The sequence below is a fragment of the Acanthochromis polyacanthus genome, chromosome 6, assembly GCF_021347895.1.
Source record: "Acanthochromis polyacanthus isolate Apoly-LR-REF ecotype Palm Island chromosome 6, KAUST_Apoly_ChrSc, whole genome shotgun sequence".
Lineage (NCBI taxonomy): Eukaryota > Metazoa > Chordata > Actinopteri > Pomacentridae > Acanthochromis > Acanthochromis polyacanthus.
Window position 1 is genome coordinate 18,149,170 of NC_067118.1, and position 26,396 is coordinate 18,175,565.

The 26,396-nt window shown below is 41.8% G+C and overlaps 1 protein-coding gene across 1 annotated transcript in view; it reads left to right on the forward strand.

Annotated features, from left to right (window-relative positions):
• agrn (agrin) overlaps nucleotides 1-26,396 on the forward strand; it is a 331,672-nt gene extending 305,276 nt beyond the window's left edge. Inside the window, 13 exon segments of the mRNA XM_051950218.1 lie at nucleotides 1,513-1,646; nucleotides 4,226-4,316; nucleotides 4,589-4,740; nucleotides 5,338-5,474; nucleotides 7,077-7,088; nucleotides 8,928-9,044; nucleotides 11,016-11,199; nucleotides 12,033-12,120; nucleotides 13,035-13,058; nucleotides 14,772-14,804; nucleotides 16,702-16,926; nucleotides 19,356-19,459; nucleotides 23,578-26,396. Of these exon segments, the coding sequence (XP_051806178.1) occupies nucleotides 1,513-1,646; nucleotides 4,226-4,316; nucleotides 4,589-4,740; nucleotides 5,338-5,474; nucleotides 7,077-7,088; nucleotides 8,928-9,044; nucleotides 11,016-11,199; nucleotides 12,033-12,120; nucleotides 13,035-13,058; nucleotides 14,772-14,804; nucleotides 16,702-16,926; nucleotides 19,356-19,459; nucleotides 23,578-23,738 (1,462 nt within the window). The 3' untranslated portion in view covers nucleotides 23,739-26,396.

Here is a 26,396-nt window from a genome sequence, read left to right on the forward strand (position 1 = left end):
TGCACTGGTGCAGTTCAGCAGTTTTTCAGATAGTCATACTGGGATTTCTGGACAGTTGTGGGGCATTGAGAAGGTAATTCCTGTCTAAATACAGGGAAATAAGTAGAAAAATACTTCTTATTCATGGTGAATTTTCCAAACTTGTGTACGTGTATATTTCTGTATTGCCTTCTCTTTGGGGATTCACCATGTCATGTCTTACTCACAAATCCTAAGGTAAGCTTGACAGCCTATATTTGACAGTGTAACTCGTGCCCCCAGCAGGAGCGCTGCGAGTCATTTTGTAAACACCATCAAATCTGTGTGTCCAACACAGAAATGAGGATTAAATGTTGACGCAGTTACAGAGAACATGAAAACTTCCAACAAATTCTCAGTGATTGGCCTTTGGCCTATCTCGCCTTCCATATCCCTTTCTCCTCTTTTTCTCCCTCCAGCAGATGGCAACTAACAAGCAACTCAGAGAGAATATAGTTAAGAGCCAGACACCATCAGGGCCGTAGCCAAGCGTTGCCCCAAGCCGGTTATACTGCAGCCCACTGCAGAAAGTTTCACATAAGAACCAGATTAATTGTCAGAGTTAACTTTTATGCTTGAATAGTAAAGGATTTTATTCTCATACATTTTCTTTGAATTTAAAATGTGTTCAATAAAGCACCATATTACATTGTTGTTGCCTTTCATATGCTGCTTTTATATTTGTTATTATCGAGGAGTTTTGAGTATAGATAAACCCACTACTCAGGAGAGGCACTGCTTTGATAAAAGTTGTGTTGGCAACATGGTGGTAAAATGAATTTTGATAATGAGAACTGGACGCTTGCCTGCAGACTCACATTCAAGTTAATTTGTCATGATGTCAATTTGAAAGTGGCTAAGATTGCCTGTCTCGGAGGGAGGGACAGATCACAGAGAGGGAGAAGAAAGAGTAAATGGGTGGGGAGAGTTGTGGTTGGAGGGAGGACATGTCAGGACAGCCGGATAAATGAGAGAGGTGAAAGAGTTATTACAGTTAAAAGATGTGAGAGGAGGAAGGAGATATGAAAAAGAGCTGTGGTCGGAAAGAAGTGAGAGCGGTGGATGAAAGACAGCTTCCAAAAGTGAAAAATGAAGGAAAACGGGGGAGCTCTGTGAGCTCAGCAGGGATGGGGGTCATTAAAGCGCTCTACTCTCCACAGCTCTGACTGCTAACGTAATGACGGGTGAATTCAGATGGGCTGTGGCAGAGGGCAAAACCATCATCCAATAGACACTGGTGAGCCTTTTCCACCGTCGCATTGGCCACAAAACACGGCCGCATGGCAGGGAGGCTCTCCACTGTTTAATCTGGATGTGTAATATTTCCAAATCCTATTAGAAAATGACCTCTATTACTGAGGAAATCCTCATGCTCAACTTCTCTCCCTTTTTTGGCTCTCTCATCTCACATGGAATGTACGAGACAGTGGTAGAAATGTTGCACGCATCATTGGTGGATTCTAATGGAGGACATCTATGTGTGTACGTCCAGGTTCCAACATGTGCTGACGTCCACGACCCATGTGAGCCTAACAGGTGCCATCCATCTTCCCAGTGCCAGGCACTGCCCGAGGGAGGCTACAAATGCGAGTGTCCCATGAGACGTGAAGGGAGGCATTGTGAGAAAGGTAATCTGAACTAAGCATTGTGTATCTTGGTGTATCATCATGCTTCATGCTTCAGCTACTGTCCAGAGCAGTTTGGAGTCAGTTGAGTAGACCCTCCTCAATTTTTGCCCATTTCTCTCCTTTGCTTTCCGCTCTGTAACATATCCATCTATCTTGAATTGAAAAGGGAGATCAAACAGCAGAAGGGGGAGGGTGAGCCTGCAGGGTGCGAGGGGTTTGTGTGTTACAGAACTGAGTTAGATGATTGGCCCCGTCGGGCCATTCACGACACAGACTTGGCTACGCTTGTTAGCGGGTAAGCAGGAGCCAAGCTGCAGCCTTCCTCACTCCCCTCCCTGCCTATCCACCCACAGTGTTGTCTTCAAACATGTTTGCTGGTACTTAGTTTCACATCACAAAACCAGTCCGCTGCTGGGGAAAAAGACCCGAGAACACGGTTCAGCTGCTTCTGAAGTTCATCATTAGACTTTTCCGGTGTCACATTCTGAAGTCTACTCATGTTATTCCCTCCCTGCCTTTGTAGTTGTTGTCATGTACGGTCTGCAGAAGTTGACTTCTGCAACTGCAAATTAAAGAAAATATACGGTCTTGCACATTTCTAAAGAGAAAGAGAAACATGCACCCTTGTACCCCTGGGAACTTAGAAAAACCAGATGGGAATAGCCCCCTTCCAAGCCCTGAGTTCCAGTTAGCAGGTGATTAAAATGAAATTGAGGTGAACCAAAATCAAATGCCATGTGAGCAAGAGCGTCTCCCATCTCAAAGGCTATTTTTTCACAGGAATCAATGAGATGACTAATCGCATCAGTCCCTCCCTGCCCACTGTGATTAATGGAGCGTCAGTCAGCCAGAGTGTCAGCCCCAGACAGGAGCTCACAGATAAGGTGGCAGCCAGGGCGGACGTCCCTCTGAGGGCTGCACTGAGAACAGTTAAGAAAGACAGGTAGCTTAGAGCCTCACTCATCAGGAGCCTGAAGGGGAATTAGTAGTGATATGAAGTGTTTGCATCTGAGTGTCTGTGCACGTTTTGCTGAGCCGTGGTTTCCAATTTCATATCTGCCAGAGTTTGTGAGTCCAGCTCACTGATGTAATATTCACAGTCAAGGACCTTTCTCAAGGGTGTTCCAGTAGTATTGAGTGGCCTACTTTCCTCACTGCCTTAACCCTGTGATAGTGTAAATCATTACAATTTAGCAATGAAAGCAGGATCGCTTGGACTCAAGCACTCCATGAAAAACCAACTGCAGGGGGGAGTATGAATTTCAAACAGTGTCTCACATTCTCTGACTTAACTATGTGAAGTCAGTGACCACTACAGTGTGGTGTGTGAATCAGAAACAGTGTGAGTTGAACTCTGCTGAAGTGCTGATTGGTTGTAGCTGGACGGGGAGCTTTGATCGCCGCCGCAAACTTTATTAAAAAAGGCAGAATTGATTTTCAGCTGCTTTAGTATTGCTTTTCCTACATTTCTAGGGTTTGAAAAGTTTTATTGCAAGTAGTAATTAGGTAATATTAATTAAATCTAAATATAATTGGCCCCAGTGTTTACACTGACCTTCCTGATAGATGAAAAAGCACTCTAAGTATTGCTTTCATTTGTTTATTTCTCTAATAGTTGAGCAAAGGATGATTGTAGAAGCTTTAACTGGACTCACTTTTTAAGTCGTCAAGTTCAGTCCCTCCATCTTGTGGTCAGATGGTTTTCTCCTGGTCACTCTGCTCCTTCTAATGCTTTGACCTTCTACTGACTTATTGATCACTGTGCTTTCAGTGGCGAGCCATGGGTGAAAAAGAGCTGTTTTGTAAGGAACTACACTCTGAGCAGCTCTGGTACTCTAGTTTAGTGCACAATTCCTTGTTATGTGTGCAGGACTATTTTTCCCTCTCCTGCATGGTGCGTGCCATCATCATTAGCAGTCTTGTGCGCAATAACTAATTAGCTTTCTCATCTCCGTCTGTTCTGACTCGACTCAGCTAATCCCAGCCAATTACAAATAAAGGCTTTCTCGTCGGCTACATAGGATAGGTATGTGTGTTAGTTTTGTGCGTGTGTACGTGTGCGTAAGCGTCTCATATAACACATGCCTCTGAATGATGGTAGTTTTGCAAACAACACCATAAACACATACCCCCGGGTGACACTTGAATGATTTTTAATGTCAAGCCACTTGTTAGAAGGATGGCACAGTGCCTGTCCTAATCACTCCAGACAGCCAGAAACAGGACACCCAGACATAGGCCCGTCGCAAAGAGATGAATTTGTAAAAAGACCTGCCAAAATACAATAGCTGCATTATTTCATAGGTCCCGGCTGTTGGTGTTAAACTCCACATGTCTCCAAAGGTTTTTTGTTAATACAGTGGCGGGCTGTGTAATCAGTCTGACGTAAGGGTTTCTGGATCTTTTTGTTTGAATTTCTGTCAAGAGAAAGTCTTAATCCAAAGGCTATAAAAACACAAATTCATCTTTTTCCATAATGCTGACAGGTCCCTTGAAGATGTACCGACTATCCTGAATTTCAATTCTGTCAGCAACAAGAACAGGACCTGAGGTTGAATATAGTCTCTTTGTTTTTCCAGTGGCTGAGAGGAGAGGGGCTTACATGCCACTATTCAATGGAGACTCCTACCTGGAGCTGAAGGGTCTCCATCTCTACGGGCACGATCTGCTGTAAGTCCATGTCTCAGTGTGAAATCCACACAGTGAAGCTCTGTATGTATTACTGAACACTGGGAATCTTGTCAGTTTCATAGCTTGAGCTTGTTTTGTGCCTAAGGCAAGAACTGTCTTCCATAAGCCTGAACTGAATTGACAATGAGAGTTACACAAATAATGTTATCCAGACCTAAGCATGTAGAATATATGGTACCTCTGAGTACGTATAGCCATGTTTCATTAATTCTTGCATACGTTTATTGGTTGTGCTTGTTCTGCGTCTTTAGTCAAAAGGTCAGCATGACAGTGGTTCTCATGGCCAATGACTCCAATGGTGTGATCTTCTATAACGGTCAAAAATCGGATGGAAAAGGAGACTTCATCTCTCTGTCTCTCAATGACGGAATCCTGGTGTTCCGCTACGACTTGGGAAAGGGGCGCAGCTACCATCAGGTTCGTCTGAATCACCAGATGTGGTCTTATAAGGTCGCTGCTGATCGTGCTTGTGATGCAGCTCTAACCTCCCCTTCCTCTACCTGTGTGCTACTGTTTTCAGAATCCCCTTTACTTCAGAAAAAACAACAGTAACAACCTCCTGCTACATTGAAAGTTTAAAGTTTTGCAGAATATATGCATCATGCAGTCAGGCAGCTCTGCTAGTTTGTATTTGAGTAAATTAGCCATTTTATGAACTGTTCTTTGCCTCCCTGCATGCAAATGTTGCACCCAAAAACAATTCCCCTGTCACTGTGATTATGATTGGTTACAGAAGGCCAAGCAGCTCAGTGTTTTTCCCCATATAGCAGAATGATAATGAGGTACAGTCAGATCATTCTGTGCTGCCAAATGGTCTGACTATGGGAGACTACCAGCATTTGGTATTTTATATTCTCACATTTCATAAGAAGACATGAAAACAACATTCAAGGTGCTATATTCCGATAAAGGATCATGCATTATACATTTAACACAGCAAGGTTTTGCATTCCTCTGATATGTGGCAACAATCGAGTCAGTTTCTCCTACCATGTGACAGTCTGTGTGTTGTTCGTGTGATTCAGGAGCAAGGAGGCAATCCAGCTGAACGTGTGGAATACCATCAACCTGGAGCGCTCCAACCGCAAAGGAGAGATCATGGTGAACAAGAAGGACCCGGTCCGAGGAGAGGCACCAGTAAGAAACAGCAAGCTAACATACTCCTGCTCATGGTTATCTTCCTTTCAGCATGCAGGGCTGATGGGCCCATGCTACGCTTCTCCTTGCTTCTGCCCACATATACTCATCTGTGTGCTCGCATCCCATCAACCCCACTTCGGGCTGCTATTTGGCCTTATGAAGATAATCCAATCCCATACTAATTCAGACACAGTTGGATCAGCAGTTTCCACCTCTGTGCTGAGGTTTCCACACAGCTTCGTACCCTGTGGTTTTGCTGGCTCGTTTTGACTCTGTCAAGGTGGGAGGGAAAGCTTCAGATGCAGAGGGCCGGTTTGACAAGCTGTCCTAATTTGTAATTCCACTCTTTTTTCTTTTTTTTTTTTGCAAAACTCTCAGCCTTGACGCACAGAAACGAAAACAACCTTTACTGCCGGTATACAGTTAATTTTATGAATTCAGCCTTTGAGGAGGAGTCTGGGGAGGTGGAGGCAGATGAGAGAGACAGCAGCAGCGAGTAGAGCGTAATGAAACTCTTAAGCCCAGCGCCTAGACCAATAAGCAGGTACATGCTTCTAAATGAAGGTGATCTAACAGTTTGATAAGGCTGTAAGTCATCCAATTATATTAAACAGTGTAATTTGTGATTATGAACATGAACTCTGTCGACTCCATCATCTTACTTTAAGACGCAACCCTTTTTTTTCTCCCCTCATTGCTCAGTCCTACCCCTGCTGCCTCCATCGTCCGTATGGTAATTGTGTTTTAGTCCAGCAACAGAGGCAGAAAATCTTATTAAAGAAATAGAGGAGGGGGGAAATGTGAAGATGGATGTGGGGCTGGAAGGATGCAAGGGATGAGCTGAGACTAGTTATGGAGCTCAATGCAGAGAGCCTATCCAGTGTGGCTATCAGCTAATCCTCTCCTACTTCAGCGTTAAGAACCAGGAGGCAGTTACAGGATGGTTTGCACAGAGCAACCCATACCTTGTCAAAGATGGTCACACACAGGAACATATATGGATACGTATAGAAAGCTGAGACTGGTCATCTTATCAAATACTGCTCAGGCTGAGCTTAATGAGATACAAACTTCAAAGGCACATATATAGGAACAGGAGAAATAAAACATCTACTTTACCTCTTATTGTGAATGGCAGTAGTCTGTAAATGAGGTTGGGTTAAGTGGCACTATTCACAGTCTCTCATCCATGAAGTTTGTTTCTTTTCATCTTTTCTTAATGGCACCATCTGCTTCATGCATGGCCTTCTTAGACTCGCTGTCTTATTTGCATTCACTTTTGCAAGCAAACACTTGCACTGTTTTGTGGTTGTAGTATGAGTACAGTATGAGGTGCATTCTTTACATGTCTTATATTCTTATTTAATGTACCTAATGTGTCACTTCTCTGTGCTGCACAGCAGCTGTTTTTAATGCTCTTAAGTACAGTGTGCATGAGTGAGTACATGAGCTTATATGTGACAGTGTGTGGATGGTGAGCTTTTGCACTTGTCTAGCTCTGCATGCCTCTTTGTGCACAGACACTTACTAGTCTTCCCCTAATAACTCTCTTCCTCCCTATTTTCTTTCCTTCTCAATGATGTGCTGTCTGGAAATAAGAAATCACGCAAGGTAATGAGACAAGTCCCAGTCACACCTTTGCCTGTGTTTCATTTGAGCCGTTCACTACGTCCTCTCACTCCCATCTCTCCATGCAACAACCGCACAGAAAAAAAAAGCTACTTCTGCAGAGCTGCGAGCAGCTTTAAAGGGGCCAGTTCTGTAGAAAAACTTTGCCATTTCATAAGCTCATGCACGCACACACAGCACAGAAGAAGAGATGCTCCTAAAGAACACGGTTTGGCTTTCACCTCGGTCCATCTGCTGTGGGGGTGGAAGGGGTGGCAGGGTGGGAGGGAAGAAGGAAAAGAGGCAGTCATCTTAGTGACGACCATTGTTTTTAGCAACAAAGAAGCGTCTTCATTAGTCCAGCGTAGGCGGAGATATTACGCCAATGCCGCGTGCCTGTCGGAAAGTGAGAGCGAAGACACGGGAGGCGAGGAGGATATATACCGTAGGAGACGGTGAGGTGCTAAGCCAAGCCAGGCTGTTCTTTTGTCATCTGCTCTCACTTCTTTTGCACACAGGAACAATCCTCCATAACATCACAAAGTTTCTCCCTCTTTCACCCACTCAGTCATTCATGACAACATAAACAAGACTCGCTGAACATCACAGAGCAAGAGTCACTCCATAGTCCTCTTTGGCTCGGGGCAGATTGTTGCCTGTTTGAGATGAAACACAACCTGATCTACCATTTCATCGCATGAAATTTCACTTTAGAGTCATACAAAAGTAACTTTACATATACAGATAGCAAGTACCACCTTTAGAAAGCATCTTCAACAAGATGACAGACCAGAGGAGCAGATTCAGTATTCATCTGTAAGTTGACCTGCAGAGTAGGTGAGTGTTGAGGAGCAGTAATGTCGTACAGTTGGTGACAACTTTCGGCAAAGCCTAGAGGCGCCAATCCACAGCTGGGTCTAGCAGCTTTGGCCAAGGTCCCTGCCCTGTCTCTGTTGGAAGCAGCTCAAGGTGCAGTGACACAGCCCCAGGCTCCAGCCAAGCACCGCTGCCTCCTGCACTCCAAATCTCTTCCTAAATAAAAGCCGAATCGACGCCAGCTTGCCTGCCCAAAGCCTGTTTATTTGGCTTCTTCCATCATTTTTCCAGCAATTAACTCCACTTTACCCCTCTGGCAATTACTGCCCTACATAAAATAAAGATCATTAATTCTTTCCTTCTGAAGTGGGCTGGCTCTTCCATGCAAAAGAAGGAAGCGGCACCTTGCTAATGCAAAGCAATTGTCCCAAAGGTTTGGTGGAAAGAATCGGATTTCATAGCCATCTGCTGCGCAAATGAATTACAATTAATGTGCCTCCACAATCAAATGTTTGAAAGGTCGGTGCTTATAATCAGCCATTCATTAGAGATGTCTGTACAGAACCATCCATATCTCAAGTCCAGCCTGCTCCTTATTTCCCTTTGTAGTCTCTTTTTATGTCATACAGATAGAGGATAATTGACCACTCTCTCTGAGAGACACAGAAATCAATTATATTGTAATGTAACAAGTGTGTTGGCCTAAGGCAAAGAAGTGCAGTTAAAACCTCTGCTGGGTACAATATGGATAAATCCTTTCTGCTTTTTTTTTAATGGGACAATCTATATGACTGGGGCATGGCTGTGGTCTGCAACTTATACGTGTGATTCAAGTTAGATCTGGCTCCCTGGACATAAACACATAACTGCATTCACTATAGTAAAACCATAAACCATTATGTCCTCAGAGGAATACTCCAGAGACAGATTGAAGATGGGGTCTGGAAAAGATTTAAAGATATATGTGTGGGTTTTTTCACAGCTCTGGCTCACCAGCTGAACTCTGTTTGTGTCTTGTCTCACCAGAACATGCACGTAGATCTTAACCTCAAAGAGTCTCTTTTTGTCGGCGGAGTTTCTGATTACAGTCGACTACCAAGAGTTGCTGCGCTCACAGAGGGCTTCAAGGGAACAATCCAAAAGGTAAATGTTGACAAGTCTTTAATTCTTAAAGGAATATTGAGTCATTAGATGTGTGTCTGGAGTCTAGATGTTATTTTAACAACTTTGGGCCCTCGTGTCCTGAGACATACAGCGGCAAAGTCAAGTGATAAGTTGTTAGCTGTCCAGCTGTCATATTACAGACCCTCATATTAGTCATTTTCCATTATAAGCTCACACTGTGACAGGCAGTGACTCTGCTCATTTGGATTAGCATGCACTAATAATAGAATGCGCATTTTGAAGTCCCTCCGTTTTGCTATTCTCAGATCTTTCCCTGACAGCGTTCCAGTTTTCTCTCCACTTTCCAGTAAAAAGCTCATCTCTGAGTGCCAAAAATATCTCAGTAGAACAAAGGCAGGATGTTACTGTTTGCAAAAACTTGTCATTAGTTCTCCGCTACAAACTTTCCCTTGACACTTTCGAGCAAATCAAAAGCTAAATGTGGCGTTTGTCTTCCTTGGCCTTAGGGAATAGTTAATAATGAAGAAGACGGCATGTATTCTCAGTTTGATGTACTGTTTTAACATACGTGTTGTATCAACACCTACTTTCTCAGGTTCTTTATTGTGTGATTAAAGTGTGGAATTTGTCTTTAGACGAACACGTTAAACTGAGTCTATGGCATCAGTGCATGCTCTTTCTTGTTCTAAGGACGTGTCAATAATTAGGGTTTAATGATTGTTAAGCTGAAAACACAAATCCCTTTAACTGGATGCTTTTCTTTAAATAACAGACAAGAATGGTAACAAGTAATAATCTTCAAGAGTTTTGCTAAGAGAGAAAATTTTAATTAGATGATTGAACAACAATAATTAAACGGAGGTAACAGACATGAAGCCAAGAAAAGGATTATATTGTAAAAGTAGCCCCCAAAGAAAGGTCACTTAGAGTGTTGCATAAATGCAGGTCTATGAAAAGTGTTTATGAGATTATATTGTTTTACTGCCGGATTTTGCAGGCGAGTTGTGATGAACTAGTCTGTACTTTAAAACAAGGCTTCTAATTGAGCTTCAAGGAACTTTGTTTTTGCGAGGACAAAGATTTGGTCTGTGATGTTATCCTTGCTAGAGGACAAAACATTAGCAAAAGCTATGTTTCATAAAATGCCTGTGTATGTGCACAGCAGAAAAGCTGAGGTTTAGAGTCTGAAGCCGTAAACCCTCTGACCTCTGAGCAGTTTTAGGATGTTCCTCACTCCTGTCACATTTTTATTCTCTGTGGTTAATTTTTCACTGCAATATAAAGTCCTGCACCTCTATGGAAACAGCAAAACCACGAAGAAGGAGAGAGAATTTAAACATGCATTATAAAGCAGGTATAATGCCATAAACCATCAAAAAAAACAACCTAAAGTTGAATTTCTTATTTATTTTACTTTTTTATTAGTTTAAATGGAGTCAACTTGTGAAACATTTTTCCAGGCGTTAACACAACAAAAAATGGTGTCTCCATATGTTACAGATTGTTCTAGATTTAAGTGATTTTCTTCTGAGATTTTGGATTTCAGTGGGTTACCAAGAAATACTTCAGGATGTTTTTTTTTCCAAACTTTGCTTATTTATTAACAAGCATTTCACTTTACAGAGAAATGATAGTTTTTAGGGGCTTTAAAGGGATCCTCCAGTCATTTAGTATTGTACTGCAAGACTCTAAAGAGACAAATTAAAACAAGGGGGGTAAAAATCATAAAAGCAGAGGCTGAGATATCCCCACTTTTTTCCTCAGTATGAGTCAAAAAGTCTTATTCTCTGATACATTTCACATATTAAAACCAATAGCATTCTTGTAAGATCATAGCTGTTTTGTTTTTGTTTCATGTCAGTGCCTCACTTTTTGCCTCTTTTTGTTATGTAAGTCAGAGATAACGCCTGATGACATAAATTTTCAACTAACTTTTAGCACAAAACCATTGAAGTGCTCCTTTTTTAACTTTGTGTTTCCTGCCTCCAGATCATTCTGATGGGTACACCCATCCTCAGGGAGGAGAACGCCTTGCGCTCCAGCAACGTAGCCATGTTCCAGGACCACCCCTGTTCCCAGGAGCCCTGCCACAATGGCGGCCGATGCAACCCCCAGCTGGACACCTATGAGTGTGTCTGCCTCAGCGGTTTCTCAGGGGTACACTGTCAGAATAGTGAGTAATCCAGCTTTTGTCAGTGTCTATCCTTACAGACATATTCGATTTGTCTTTATCATAATGTGAGTCAATGAACCACAGAAAATCTCTGTGCTTAAGCGCATTTCCTACCCCAATTTTAAGCATCAGTATGATTGGCCTTTGTGTCAGCCTGTGGCTAACAATACTCAGTAGGTTGAGATCACCTTATCATGGCAGTGTGCAGTCGCAATGAATCATTGTAACTGTACAAATTGTTCTATTTCCTCATCCAAGACTATCAGGTTTTGCTCTAAGAGGACACGTAGCATTCTGGCTGCTTTAAAGCATGCTATGAGTGGGACTGAAATCTGCGATGCTTCATGTAACACAGCTTTTTCTTGGCTTGCCTGAATATCAGGGAAAATACGAGCCACATTTTTCACTGCTTGTAAGACCTTCATTTCCATTGTGTTCTGTCTGTACAAAAGATAATAATGCCAATATTAGACATGCGATGCCTCTTTTATGCTAGTGCCATTATATACTGATTTCAAACTAATGCAACAGAGTTATGAAAATGATGAAATGTGTCAATGGAATATTCATTAAAGCATTGAACATCCCTTTCATTGTCTTCATGCTACTCTGCCAGACATATACCCACTCTGACCCGATCTGTCTTACACACTCTGTCACTGCTTTCGCCATTAACCGTGTGCGTGTGGTCGGCCGAGCCTTTCACGTTAATTAGAAACTACTCCCCCCCACCACATTTGCTCACAATCCAGTGCTTTAAGCTCTGATAACCCAACCCTCATTCCTATCGATTCGTGTGATCTCATCTTCTCACCCTTCCCCGTCCTTCACAGCCATCTACGAGAAGTCTGCAGGAGAGACCGAGGCCGTCGCCTTTGACGGACGGACGTTCATTGAGTACCACAACGCTGTTACAAAGAGGTAAGGAAGAGGACAAGAGGAACATCTTCATCTATTCAGCTACATCTTCCATCTCCATTGTAACAGCTATTAGCCAAATAACCCCTCTGTCTATCCATATCGTCCCTTGGTAAGCTGTGATGACAGTGTTGATGATATCATCAGTGCCTGGCCTTCAGGGGTGAACTAGACGCTTGGCTAATAGCTCATCCCCCCCGTCTATGGCGGTTCTGCTTCGTTTTTGACAGGATTTCATTAATTAGCGAGACGGTTAACAATCACAGTGTTGCCCTGAGCACACTCAGTTCACTTTGTGGTCTACAGCTTAGTTCACACAGGCGCTGGACAACAAGCACACACACAAGATTGAACTTCTCAGCGTGAAAATGTCTATTTTTCATCAAATTGGCATCCAAAGATGTGTCGCCTGCAATTTTTAACACCCTGTAAACGAAAAAAAAGAAGGAAAAAAAAAGCTGATGACGTGAGCAAGTAAGAAATCCTCTCCCTTTCGGCAGCTGATGAGACATTTTTACTCTTCCATCCATCTACAAGGCTGGCAAGAGTGTGCCTCCAGGTTGGCATAAACAAAAATGTTTATGTGATGAACCTGAAAAGACGTCAAGCATACGGCTCTATATCTTCATCCTCACAGCTCTTCACACAAACACTCGGAGGTGTGAAAACCGGGCCACAGCCTGCAGATCACCACACTCCCATGGAGACGCACAACTCACACTCACTCAGAAACAACTGGCTAGAGAATTCTGTCTGATGTGTGTTTGTCTTTGTGTGCATCTCTGCTGTTTGTGCATGGTGTCAGTGTTCCACTTGCTTTTCCTTTCTCCTGTCCTTCAATTTGATCTCCCTTGTCGTTGTCCACGCGTGTCTTTGTCTCACATGAATGTCCTCACTGTCTTTCCTTTTCACTCAAGCCAACTGACCAATGAGATCCCAGAGTAAGTAGACTTTAAGACTGGGTGTTTGTCAGGTTTCAACTCAAGCCCAACTAACAGCACCAAAAAAATCCATGTTTGATAGTTAACCCGAATAAAAAGATTAAAGTACATTCAGTTTCTGCACAAAAATCATCTTTATCATTCAAGTCAGATTCCATATTCAAGCTACATATCATATTTTAATTTAACAGAATTCTTTATTTTAAAATACATTCCGCAGTGTCAATAGATACTTTCTTTTTTCCAGCGCAAAGGGAAGCATGAATGTGTGCATGATAAGCATTGTGCTCAGCCCTCAGAGAAAAATTGCTGTACTAAGAATGTGCAATATTTTATGCATGGTTGTAGCTCATTCACAAACAAAATGAACTGCCATGCACTTTATGCTGAATGGCATTAAGCGTCGAATGCAGGAAATGAATGAGACCCCTCGAAAACTGCAAGAGGATATACTAAATACCCCTTAACCTAGTTTCTGGTGCCTGTGGGATTTCTGCTTGGGAAGACCCTCGGTCATGACTTAGTTATTAAGGGTTTTTCTTCCTCCTCATTAGCTCGGTAAGTAACCTCTTTTTAAAAAGTCCCACAAAGCGGCCAAGCAGAATTCAGCTCAAATTAAGCCGACTGGATTCAGCCCAGAGTTCCAATCCATGCCAGGGCTTCTGTCATTTCATTTTTGCCAGATCTCTAACTGTAATTGTGAATAATTACAGAGTCAGCTGTACAGAAAGGCTGTGACATGTTAATCACAGATTTGTCTCCCTTTGTAGATTAGACCTCCAATTGAGATCTCTCTGCAGTGTGTAGCCATGGGCATCAATCTCACTTAGCAGGAGGGGACAGTGGTCCTTGGAGCCAGACTGTCAAAAGTTTAATGGATGTCACATTCACTAAGAGCCTCAATGAGCATGAATCTAAGCAAACCAGACCCTCGGTGCAGTACGCTGAAGGCGCGCCAATCAATTCAGCTTGAATTGATTTTGTAAAAGAAATGAATAAATGTCTTCAGAGGTCATTAAGTGCCTGTATGGCCAAAAGGTCAAACTCTCACTTTGAGTCCCAACCTGTTACTATTTACAGCACCCTTTGATCACTCCTCCTTCACCTCTTTGCCCGTATCTGAAAGCTCAGGTCGATTGGCTCAAGCCCCATTATTTCAGTGACAAATCATATCTGGCCATGACTTTCAACTGATACGGAGCTTGACCCCATTTTTTGACAATTGCCCAATTTTTCTCATTCACTGCTTTCATCTCTAGACAGAGGGTAATTGCCGCAGCACTGTAGCGTGCAGCACTATAAATATCAAGGAGTTGTTCAATAATTGTACGCTGACTAAAAGCAGTGAGCACACTGACCATGAATGTACTTAATCTTGAAGCTGACTTTTTAAAAAAATGCTTGATCCAAGGCATTTTGCCGCATTAGTCCTCCATCTCGTTCTGAGCGGTTCCCCTGAGAACCTCCTTTTATGGTTGTGGTGTTATCAAGGCTAAGCTGCACACTTCCTATGATCACACAACAGTTGTTATCGACTCTTGACAACGTCGATATTGTAGTAAGCAGATAAGTGAGTGCTTTTTGCAGCTTCAAGTCTAAGCTAGTTTGTGAGTTACCCAATGGGCTCACAACATCCTTCCTCCCTTCCCTTTTTCCTTGTGGCCCCTTGCGCTCACACTGCATGCCGTTGACTTTCTCCCCTGCTCCCTTAAGTCCCGAGTCTCTGGAGAACCCATCTGACCAGAGGTGAGTCTCTCGACGCTTTCGAAACTTTGGTGCCGTGTGCTTTCGTAGTGCCTCCTCATTCCTCTCTTCCTCTCCAGACAACCTCTCCTCGACCTCGCACAGGGCTAAATCCTCCTCCGCTGAGACATGATTGTTGCCATTAGTGCGATAGAGTTACCAATAGGAATCACAAAGAGCCTCTGCATGTGCTTCAATTAATTCTGAAGTTCAGAGCTCTGATAACAGCAGCACAAAACCAAGCAGAGCTGCAGCCTAGTTGCAATCGCTGTTCTGCCTCATGGCTTGTTATTATTCTAACCACTACTGCCACCTAGAGTTGAAACCGAGGTCCACATGCTGAGCGGCCTTCTGATGATTTGAATGTAAGAAACAGATAAAACCCCTTTATTTTCAAAAAGAAACACCATCACACTGGAAATCTGTGAAGTCAGTGGTGTATATGAGATTTAGAACACTGTGCACCGGCGTTGTTTTATTCATGATATATTCAGCACTTTTAATAACCTTGACCTTATCACTGACAAGCCGCTCCAATGGAGATTTATTGGGCCCTGTAAGCTCTTTGAGGGTTTGCCAGGAGAGGGTTCACTGAGCTGTATTTCTGTTAAGTTTTTTTTTCTCCCCTGGGAGAAAAAAAAAATCTGATGCTCCGAGATCATTTTTTTTTAATGTTCCTGTTTACCTCAGCGGTTTCAGTTAATCAATGGGGTCAAAGTTTCTAACCTGAGCATGTTTTTCAAAAAGGAAATCAAATTTGATTCTGGATTGTTCTCTGCTTTTGCTGAGGTGAAACAACATTATTGTTGGCCTGAGCTGTCAAAGCTGTCTTGCCTCCACAGTTAAATATCATGTTATTGCTTTTTTTATGCTTGCTTATTATTTAGTAGAAAATTGTCATAGAAAATGAAAAAAAAAAATTCCTGCAGATTAAGAAGTGCTGCTCTCTGTTTCTCGTTATCCCTTCCCATATCCTGTCCTGTTTGTACTCCCATGTGCTTCCCTGTTTACTCTTTTGTCTTGTCGTCTGCCTTGTCTAATCTCTGTCTCCAGCTCTGTGTTGCTGTTGTGTTTTTATTTCATCCATGTGTCACTGAGTCTTTGTTGTACGTGTCCTCACCTTGTGCTTGTGTTTAAATACCCTTTGAAGAAGGTGTAAGTACTTCCATTTGGCAGATGTGCAGACAGTTTTACAGAAAGTGATGAATGAAAATTGATGGTACGATTGTCTGGATGCCCGCTGTGTCTCTGCAGGACTCACGAAGCACTTTTGTAAGTGTGTTTGTATGCAGGAATAGATGAGATGCTGTTCTTGTGTGCTCACACATACAATAGAGGCACGTCGCTGCTGTGTGTTCCTTTCTCAATCAGTGGTGACAGTGGCGCACAGTCTTACGCCACTGTCACTCTTTTAAGGATGGGGGATTGTCTCCTAGTCTCTGCATCCAAATCACCCCTGCAGCTGTAGCAGTCAAGAGACGGGAGATCAAACAGCTGCCTAAACAGCACACACACAGAAACACACAGAGAAACACAGGAAGCACTGAGCAGCAGTGCAGTTCAGGCTCAGTAGGATGTAGAAAAGCTAATAGCAAAACAGCCCCATGCTTCTCCTAAACTCAGTCTGCATCCTGATTTTCCTTAAAAACCATTCTGTTAGTATGAGGCCACAGAGCCTGAGCTACACAGCTTTCTGCCTGAATGTGTAAGCAAACTGAACCATATGTCATCCTTGAATCATGGGTAATGTACCTTTGAGACAGCAGCCGAGGTCCCTCGCTTCCTATATGGAACTACAAATAACACAACCCTCACTGAGCTACATTAGCTGCCATGAAGATTAGGACTCTTTTTGATGCAGCAGACCAAAAACTAACTAATGTGTTTTCGGCTCTCCTAGTGAGAAGGCTCTGCTGGTGAACAAATTTGAGCTGAGCATCCGGACTGAGGCGACCCAGGGCCTGGTGCTGTGGAGCGGGAAGGGCGTAGAGCGCTCAGACTACATCGCACTGGCTATCGTGGATGGACACGTCCAAATGACGTACGACTTGGGCTCCAAGGCCGTGGTGCTGCGCTCCTCGGTGCGCGTCGACACTAACCGCTGGATACGCATCAAGGCCAGCAGGTAAAAAAGGAGACGACAGGTAGCTGGGGATCAGCACAAAAAGCTTTTACAGTTAGACCAGGATTAGGCTTAATCCATATTGTATTTGTGTTGCTAAAAACTGGGCGATCTCCTGCAGGAATCCTCTGCCACGCAGTGATCCCTAGCACAGAGATGATTTTGATTAGTTTCAGATTAAGGTTATTTTCATGCCTGAGTATGACGCAATACGCATCGAATTGCTTCGGCACGGTAATGAATGATCAAAAAGGAGGAGCATGCTGCAACATCCCAACATGTTTTTGCGTTTTATCAGATAATGGGAAATACGTGAAGGAAGCAAGAAGTAAATGTATACAGTATAAACTATTGCACAGATATTATCATACCCCGGTCAGACTACACGGTATGAAACTTGTATCAGACAACCTGTGCTGGAAATGTAAAGTTGAGGTGGGAACATTCTTACATTGTATGTGGGAATGCGCTCTAATATCACCTTTTTGGACAAAGGTCATTGAAGTTTTAAGTCACTGGGCTGGTTCACAGATGCCCTTGATCCCAGAGCTGTGCTTACTTGGTGAAAGATGTCAAATGCCTAATGTTTCAAAGAATGTTTTCAGTATTGTCATGACTGGACTGGTGACAGCATCCAGAATAATTTTGAGACATTGGAAAACCACTGTGCGTCCGGAAGTGAAAGACTGGATTAAAACCATGGCAGAGACAGCCTCTTATGAATCTATGCTTTACAAATTAAAAGCCACCATGGAGGACGAAGACACTAAATGGGACTCATTTTGGAGTTTTCTCAAACAAAATCTGATTTATACTGATGTATAAAATAATACTTTTTTGGTTTGTTTGTTTTTGTTTTTAAATAATAGCTGTCTGGATTTGCTCCTGTTTTGGTTGCAGGAAACAATGTAACTTCTTTGTACTTGCATTTGCAATATGTGTGACTCTAAAGGGAAAGGGGTGGGGGTGCGCCAACCAAATTTTGTTTTTTTTTTGTTTGTTTGTTTGTTCTGTTTTGTTTTGTGTTTTTCCCTGTTTTGTAAATTTTAGAAAAAGTTTTTTGAAAATCAATAAAAACTTAAATCACAAAAAAAAAGGAGGAGCATGCTGCAACATCCCAACATGTTTTTGCGCTTTATAGAAAATGTAGGTTGGAAATAAATACAAATTGAGTGTCTATATTAACACAAAAGCTACACACACACAGTATACTGACTGGATACACTGTTGTCTGAAGACTGTGTATTTGGACATGCAAGAAGTGCATTTGAATGACTTTTAAATGCACATTTTAAAAAGAAAAAATAACGAGAATATTTTTTTAAAGGAATACAGTTACACTATTATTTTTCTACTGGCTTTAATTTTTTTGTGATTATTTCAAATTGATGTAGAAATATGCAACAGTATCAGCAGGGATCCATTTTCATGTCATGATCATGTCAGCTGATCCATTGTTAGTGTTTATTCTTCTGCTCTGAATCAAAATTGGAAATAATTGAATTACCACAAAACAATTTGTCTGACAGTAAACAGTTTTTGAGATCCTGACACAGTCAAGTCCTTTAAACATTCTATACAAACTAATAGCATGTGTATATATAACTATGCATAAATAACAAATAGTCCATGCATTAGGAGCAAAAGCACAGGTTTTACTTTAGTGCATGGATAATGGATGGATAATTATTCTGAAGGTAGAAAAGCACTAAACATAAAATACGTTTTTTCCACACAGTGATGTTACAGTAATGAATTCTTCCGTTAGAAACAAATTAACTGCCTGATGTTTGAAAATGACCAATTTAAAACCTTCCACATGATCTCTGTTTTATCGCTGCTGAACATTTGCTTTCAGCATTGCTGTGAATGGAAGTATCTGGGATAATTAGATTGGTTTCATCATGTAAGGCAAGAATAATCGATCCTCGAAAAGCAGCTACATCCATTTCAAACAGGGATTTGTCCAGATCTCATCCCAGGCTTACAGGGACACCACATGTTGCTGGAAGATGAAATAATTTGGATGTTGATGATGGTGTAAATCGCAGCATGTGGCATACAGCTATTATAGTTACACAGCTATCTGTGTTTGTGACTTGCGTTTAATGACACTCTCTCTCTGCTGGAAGCCCACTTTAGTGGGTTCAGATTCGCCCTGTCTTCACAACTCTTAAGTGTGTGTTAATGCACAGCGCGGAGCCACCTAAAATGAATGGTGCTCTAACAGCATCTGTTAGCTGAAAGACAGGCACATTTAGAACACTGCTTGGCAGAGGCAGTTATGTGAATGCTTAGTGTACTGGCAGTGGAGCAATAGAGTCTTGATGCCTCAGATTAAACCAAACTGCAATTTACAGCTATTCAGCGTGACACACATGCATCAGACTAACTTCCAACGGCATCTCTCTCTTTATTGCTCTCCTCCACAGAGCACTTCGAGACGGCTCTCTACAGGTTGGCAATGAGGCAGCAGTAACAGGGTCATCGCCTTTGGCAGCAACACAGCTGGACACAGACGGAGCGCTTTGGCTGGGTAGGTACCCACACATGCAAAAAAGAAAACTATCATTCAGACTTCAAAATGCATCTACAGATGCCATACAGCAAGCAAGGGGAACACTTGTAAATCTGTAGTGCTTTTTCACCCTACCACTGGTAGAAGGCTGCCAAAAATGAGCAATGAACTCATTGGCATTGCAGAGGATAAGCAAAGTCTGTGGCAGGGAAAAAAGATTGCCACTCGAGCAAAAAAAAATGTCCAAGCCTATTCAGGTATTGAGCTGAGAAATGAAAGGCTATCTGACTAACTCAAAAGTTGTCTGCTCTCCTGAATTGAAAATGACCAAAGTCGGCCCGTTATCTGCCTCCAGTTCAATTTGGACTGAACTTGGCTCCGAGAAATCATTTTTGAAAGAACACACACGGCACGGCCGGATTGAACATTCTGTGGAAATAACATTGAAGACAGGCGGCAAAATAAAGTCAGACTGTTCTTCAAAATGCACAGTGTGCTGCCGAGAAGAGGCAGGTTTGAGAGGAGAAGCAGTGAGTGACATTTAAGAGGCTCGCAGCGTGTAGAGGTGCGCTCGTGCACTCAGGTACACTTACACAAACACACATGAGGAGGCAGTGCAGTGGAACAGGTGCTGAGCGAGCCCTGCAGCAAGAATATATAATCCTCACGCAGCCCTCCCATCGAGAGCCCTTCTCCTTTTTAAATCCCCTTTTCACTGTTCATCATTAATTCATCTGTAACTCGCATGAAATTAGCCCTGTCGACTCCCGATTCAGAGGCGCACAATCCGATTAACGGGAGCAGGGACAGGGGATGTAAAGAGCTTGACGGGAATATGAACTCTCAGTCCGACAACACAGGGAAGAGAAGAAGAGCTGGTCAATGTCGAGGGAAAATGAGTTACACTAACATCAAGTGAAGAACGCAAGAGAAAGTGGGAGGATTCTGACAGTGTAGATAACAGGTAGGGAGAAGGCAAGAGAGCACTGGGATGTCAGCCAGGTAAAACATCAAAAACTAGGGTCAGCCTCCCGCTACAAAGTGATGAATTCTGAATAAGGATGTTTCATGCTGATTTGGTGAGAAAGACACTAATGACTACTTTGGGTTTGCTGGCTCAAAAGAATAGCTGAACACACCATTAAAAGCAGCTAGCCACACACCCAGCAATTAGCTCATGGCGGCTCCACAGAAGGATTTCAGTTTTTTGGATTTGAAATAGAAGAAAAGCTAAGAAAATTAATTATTTAAGTGAAGGTAAAAGAAAATGGAAAGCTTTTAAGTAGAAATTCATGACAGTTTCATACTGTTGTGACTGGTAGTTAAGAGCATGTTGGTCAGCTTTCATTGAATTTACAGATGCTTTAAAGTTTGACAATAAGACAAATGATTTTGTTACATGAACCTCTGATTCCAACACCCACTGATGAAAGGCAAAAACACCAAAATTACAGCTGAAAAAAAATGTTTCTAATAGTCCTTATAGTCTGTGATATAGCGTTCACCAAATCAAAGTTTAAAATTGAGGATATTTCACAAGAATTAATTTATTTTAAAAATGTTCTACAGTAAAAATTAGGATTCACAACAGCCGCTGTTGATCTTTCTTTGATTATGATTTGCTTTCAGCATAATTTTATCTTAGTATGCAATTCAGTTTTTCCTTTGATTTGAACTTTTTTCAATTTCAATTAGTTTAAGACCGTTCTAGTTATGTTCTTTCATAATGATTTGTTGACTGAGCACATCTGTTTGTAAAAAGAAAAACCCTAAATAATTTAACAACTAAGAGTTTAACATGCTTTAGGTATAACTGACCTAGACCTGTTTATACCTGCTGACTCCTAAAGACCTGTTGATGCATGTTGAACTTGGGTTATACTTTGGCCAAGGGGTTAATCTGGCCTGTTCCACTGGGGCTCTGTCCCCTGTTCTAGTTAAGTTTAATATGAGCAGTTAATAGAAGCGTAGGACCTGAAAGAAGTTAACTTTAACAGAGGGCTGACAGCGTTCTGAATACACTCTCTGATGGACAGGTGATATCTGGTGAGTTTACTGCACGGCAGTGAGCGCTTAGGCCCAAATATGGAAACAAATTAAAAATAATGAGGATGTTAGGCAATCATCATTTTACACTCTGTCACCACCTTTCATTCATAACACATCTTTGAGCACTTTATACACCATGTCAAATTAAAAGAACCTTCTCTCCTTTCCGTCTTAGCTTAGTTTTTTTGTTGGTGGTGTGCAGGCTCACTCTCCTTTTGATCATGTGGGATTTGACAAATGAACTGTCATCCTGGGTTGTCCATCAACTGGTGTCATCATGCAAAATATCAAAGGCTGTAATGCAACCTGACAAAACAAGTAACTGCTTTGGTAGTTTGCACCAGAGTATTTCAGGGCCAGCCGTTTGATGGAATTTTCAGGTTTAATTTGTTATGAAACATCACCCAGATGTTTGATGTTTTACCCGCTGAAACCCCAAACCCACCAGCAGGACTGAAAGACACATTTTCCTTATAATATTGCCGAAATTCCACCACTTACAAGAGCCAGAAACTGTAAAAACAAAAAAAAAATTATTGAATTCCCAACTGTCTGACAGTCCTCAATATAGTTGTATATGATATGTAATTTTATCACAGCATTTAACCAAATCAAACAAAAAAAAAAGCATTTCCTCTAACTAGATTCTGCAAAAAAAACAAGGAATTTCAAAATGTTCAGCACATAAATCATCATAAAGCCATTAGTGACTCAGCTGCTAATAGTCACTTAAAAAATCTGGCACTTTTAGCCCTGTAAAACAACATCAATTTTATTTTTTCACATTTTTTCACATATATTTGGGTTTTAGTGTGTTAGGCTGAACTGCAGGTTGTGTTTGCACAGAGCAGATAGAAAAATTATGCAAACAAATTAAAAATGTAAGCAGTAAAATATCTATTCTATGTATTTTTTCCAGTTTTGGTTACCCCTGTGGACACTAACAAAATGTTGTATGTGTTGATTATGGGCTTTTTTCTGTTTGTAAATCAAATATATAAATAAAATCTATTATTTCTTCATGATCTATAGCATTATGACTTTAATGCTCCTGAAACCTTTTTTGAGTGTCACTACTTTTAGCTGTGGGTGGGCTGTTTCCATAGCCTAGCCGCGCTAGACAACCCACGGCAACGAATTTAATTCTCTGCCAGGGTGGGTCTAGTTACCCTCCATAAGGCTCGAGGCTGGATGCTCCTAAAACTGGCCGGACCAATCACCATGAAGTGTAGAGTCAGAAGGCGGGCGTAACGAAGTGATGACAGAGGCGCGACGATTCTGACAGAAACAACTGGCGCACAATAAACAGTTATCTTTCGACTCGGCTTTGGCCACAGCCCTTAAAGATTTGAAGCTAAAATTCAACTTGAAAGGTAAACTAAGGACGGCACTGAAGTGTTTCATTGAGAAGAAAGACGTATTTGGACTTATGCCGACGGGATATGGCAAATCCTTAATATACCAGTTGGCTCCGCTGGTTGGGAAGCTAATGGGACTTAGCCACAATCCGCCGGCACTCTAGGAACTACGTCAGCCTATTCGTTGCGTTGATTGGTTGTATACCTACCCAATTGCTGCAGAGGGATTTGATAGACAACCTTTTAGCCCGCCTTCCTCCCTGTCGAGCGTGCCTAGACCCTTGTGCCTTCAGAACATGGGTCTAGCACAGCCAGGCTACTGTTTCCATAGATGTGTAGTAAAAATTCAGCCCACAGTAAGTAAAAATGCAACAGGAGCTGAAAAGCTGCGCAAACTGCTTGGGGTTCAGAGGGTTACAGTGTCATGCTGTCTATTTTGCACGTCATATAAATTCATGACTCGTGCAGTGTTTCTTTGCTTGCAAAAAGTTTGGTGGGAGAAAAAAGTTGTAATATTTAACATGTAAATAACTTAGATTGGGGCTCTGTGTTTTTGTTATGTGAACTGTTGTAAATGACTTGTGTAGCAGTTTAAAACACAGACATTAGCTGCATTCAGAGAGCTAACAGTTTCGCTCGTGTCACTTTGTATTTGTATCTCAGTTGTCCCCTAATGTGAGGGCATGAGCTGACTCAGTCATTCTAACCCCTGCCTCTGTCCCTTCTCAGGTGGTCTGGAGGAGCTGGCGGTGGCCCGTCGGTTGCCCAAGGCCTACAGCACCGGCTTTGTTGGCTGCATCAAGGACGTGGTGGTAGACGGTGTGGATCTCCACCTGGTGGAGGACGCCTTGAACAGCCCCAAGATTTTACACTGTTCCGCCGCCAAATAGCCTGGCAGAGACAAAATATTGCAAGAAACGAAATAAAGAAACCCTCCATCCGCTCCCTCCATAGCGCCCGTGTCTCCTGCTGTAATTATTTTCTATTTTTGTATACTTTTCATCGCTTTTTATATGGAAAGAAAATTGTTTTAATTTTTGTTTTATATATTTTGCTGTTTTTTTTTTAATCTGCACCTCCATTTACAGAACACAGTTTATTTCCCTTTATGGCCCCTCAAGTTTTTTTTTTTTTAAAAAGAGATTTTTTTATTTTTGTCGATTTTGTTGTTCTAAAACAAACACCAAGTTTTAAAAAATCAACCACGCTATTTTCCCTTGCTCATTACTTGAACACGGTGGACCTCGCTAATGATCTCTGGTTACTGCCTTGTCTTGGTGCCATATCTATCATCCACATTCCCCCAAGCATGGCCGATACATATTGAATATATGGCATACATTCCCTCGTGAGAGCTGGACGCAGTATTTGTTGTAGCCGCTGTGTGCAGTTCGGTGACGCTGCAGCCAGCTATCATCTATAGTCAAGAAACTCTGTATTCAGTCCACTGTATTTTCCTAATGGGACTTTTTAGATATCAGTCAAGCTGCTACAGTGAGAAAGTACACAGTTGAAACTACTCGATCAACCCCATCTCACAGCGCCAAAAAAAAAAAAAAAAACTCTCCTCTCCTCTCTGAGTCCCATCAGAGCCTTTAGTTTTGAAATATGACTCACTAACACTGCAACCCAACATGATGGAGAGAGTGCGCTGCGTTCCACAATAACTCGCATATCATTAGTCATAAGTCAAGACATGAATCATAGACATTGATAAATGTTATAAATATAGAGTATATAAATAATACCTGAGACTGTGAATATGTAAGGTGGGTTCTCTTTGGAGAATTGTGCTTCTCATGTACTATTGTGCGTTCTGTTCTACAATCAGCAGATGAACTAATGATGACCACTATAAATGCATGCACTTCTACAGTGTTGGTTTGTTTCTGGTTTTTGTTTGTTTGTTTTTTTCATTCACATTTAGTTCCACACAAATTCTAATTTGAAAAATGTCACTGTTTTGGGCTTTTTTGCATTGATTAATTCTTCTGCATTTTTCTCTTGTTTCCACTGATGTTATTTCAGAAAGAGTTCAGAATTATGTTTGTTTATTTCCTGTATACGTCTTTTGTATTTTTTCTTGGGAGCAGTTAGTTTTGCAGGACCTTAAATGGTGCATAAGGGAAGAGTTGTTACCATATCTGACCTTAAGGAGGCGCTGAAAGCAAAGACTGAAGACACAGCAAAGAGGCAAGGAGAGAGCTACTACTCTTGGGAACGTCCCGTCGACAGCAGTCAGTCATCAGCACAAACACTACAAGATTCAAAAAACTCTACCTGAGACTTAATTTCATTTTTGCATTTCACCTTAGAGCATTCCTGGAGGAATCTATTTTTCGGCTGTTGAGTGAGAGAGAGAGAGAGACTGTGATGTTCTTGTGACCTTCTGAAGCCATAACAGCCGCAAAAACTGGGGAAAGATGCATAATCCTAGACTACTTGCAAGTTAACATAGCAACGCATGGGTTTCTATTACTAGTGCGAATTCTGTAACATTCAGTGAACTGTTGCAACGTGGAGTCGTCTTTGCTGAACCACAATAAGCTGCGATGACTGACTTAAAGACACTCATTTTGATATGAGAACCTTGGCAATATTCTAAGACTAAATCATGCCTGTTTGTGGTTGAGTATCAAATGGTCTTGTACGATTTTTTTCTTAAGTTCTTAATTTTGTTTCCCTCCTTAAATCATCAAGCAATCTGTTTTTGTACAGCCCTGCAATTTTTAAGTGTAAATTTAGCAAATGTGTGATCTGTGGAGGTTTATGTTTTTAGTAATATACACTGGAGCCATGTCTGACTTGTCTGTTCACCCACACGATGATATACTTCTGTACATGGGGGAGGGATAGCCCTAAAGCTACTACTATGCTGGGTGTGTTCAGGCTCTGGGCGTCCGCACCAGACCAGGAAACCCTCTTCTGGTGTCTCTTTAAATTCCAGCACTCACTCTGTTAACTTTAGACTGGTCTTATTTTAACACACTGTTCTTTGAATTTGATCCATTCAGGTGGTAACACTTAAAGACGAAGAGAATCCTGTGTATTTGGATGGAGTCATAAACAATAAAGACAATTGCAGTCTATGGTTTGAGTGGAAACTATGAATTGCCTTAAAAACCGGTCACCTTGACTGTAAGCAGGTGACAAAGACATCATCCATGTAACTGTTTCCTTACTTTAGCCAGTGTATTAGCCTCATCCCAATGATGTAAATGAGTAATACATAATAATAATGATAACTATATTAGTAATAATGCTCATATACAAAAAAATACCCCAGAGGGCCTCTGCAAATGTCCCATCTGGCTTTTTACAAAAAATCTTCTATTTACTGTTTTTTGAATCTTTTTTCTGTTCCTTATTTATGTCTACATGTGGATTACCCTCCATGTCTGGCCTCTGTAAACTACTGTCTGACTGCGCAAACCTCGTCAAAAGGCAGTGCACCGAGTAAGAGTGGCATGACCTGAACATTACTAACTTTATGACCTTTGTCTTGTGTTCCTACCACCATGAAATAAAATGTCAACCAAATAATGGAG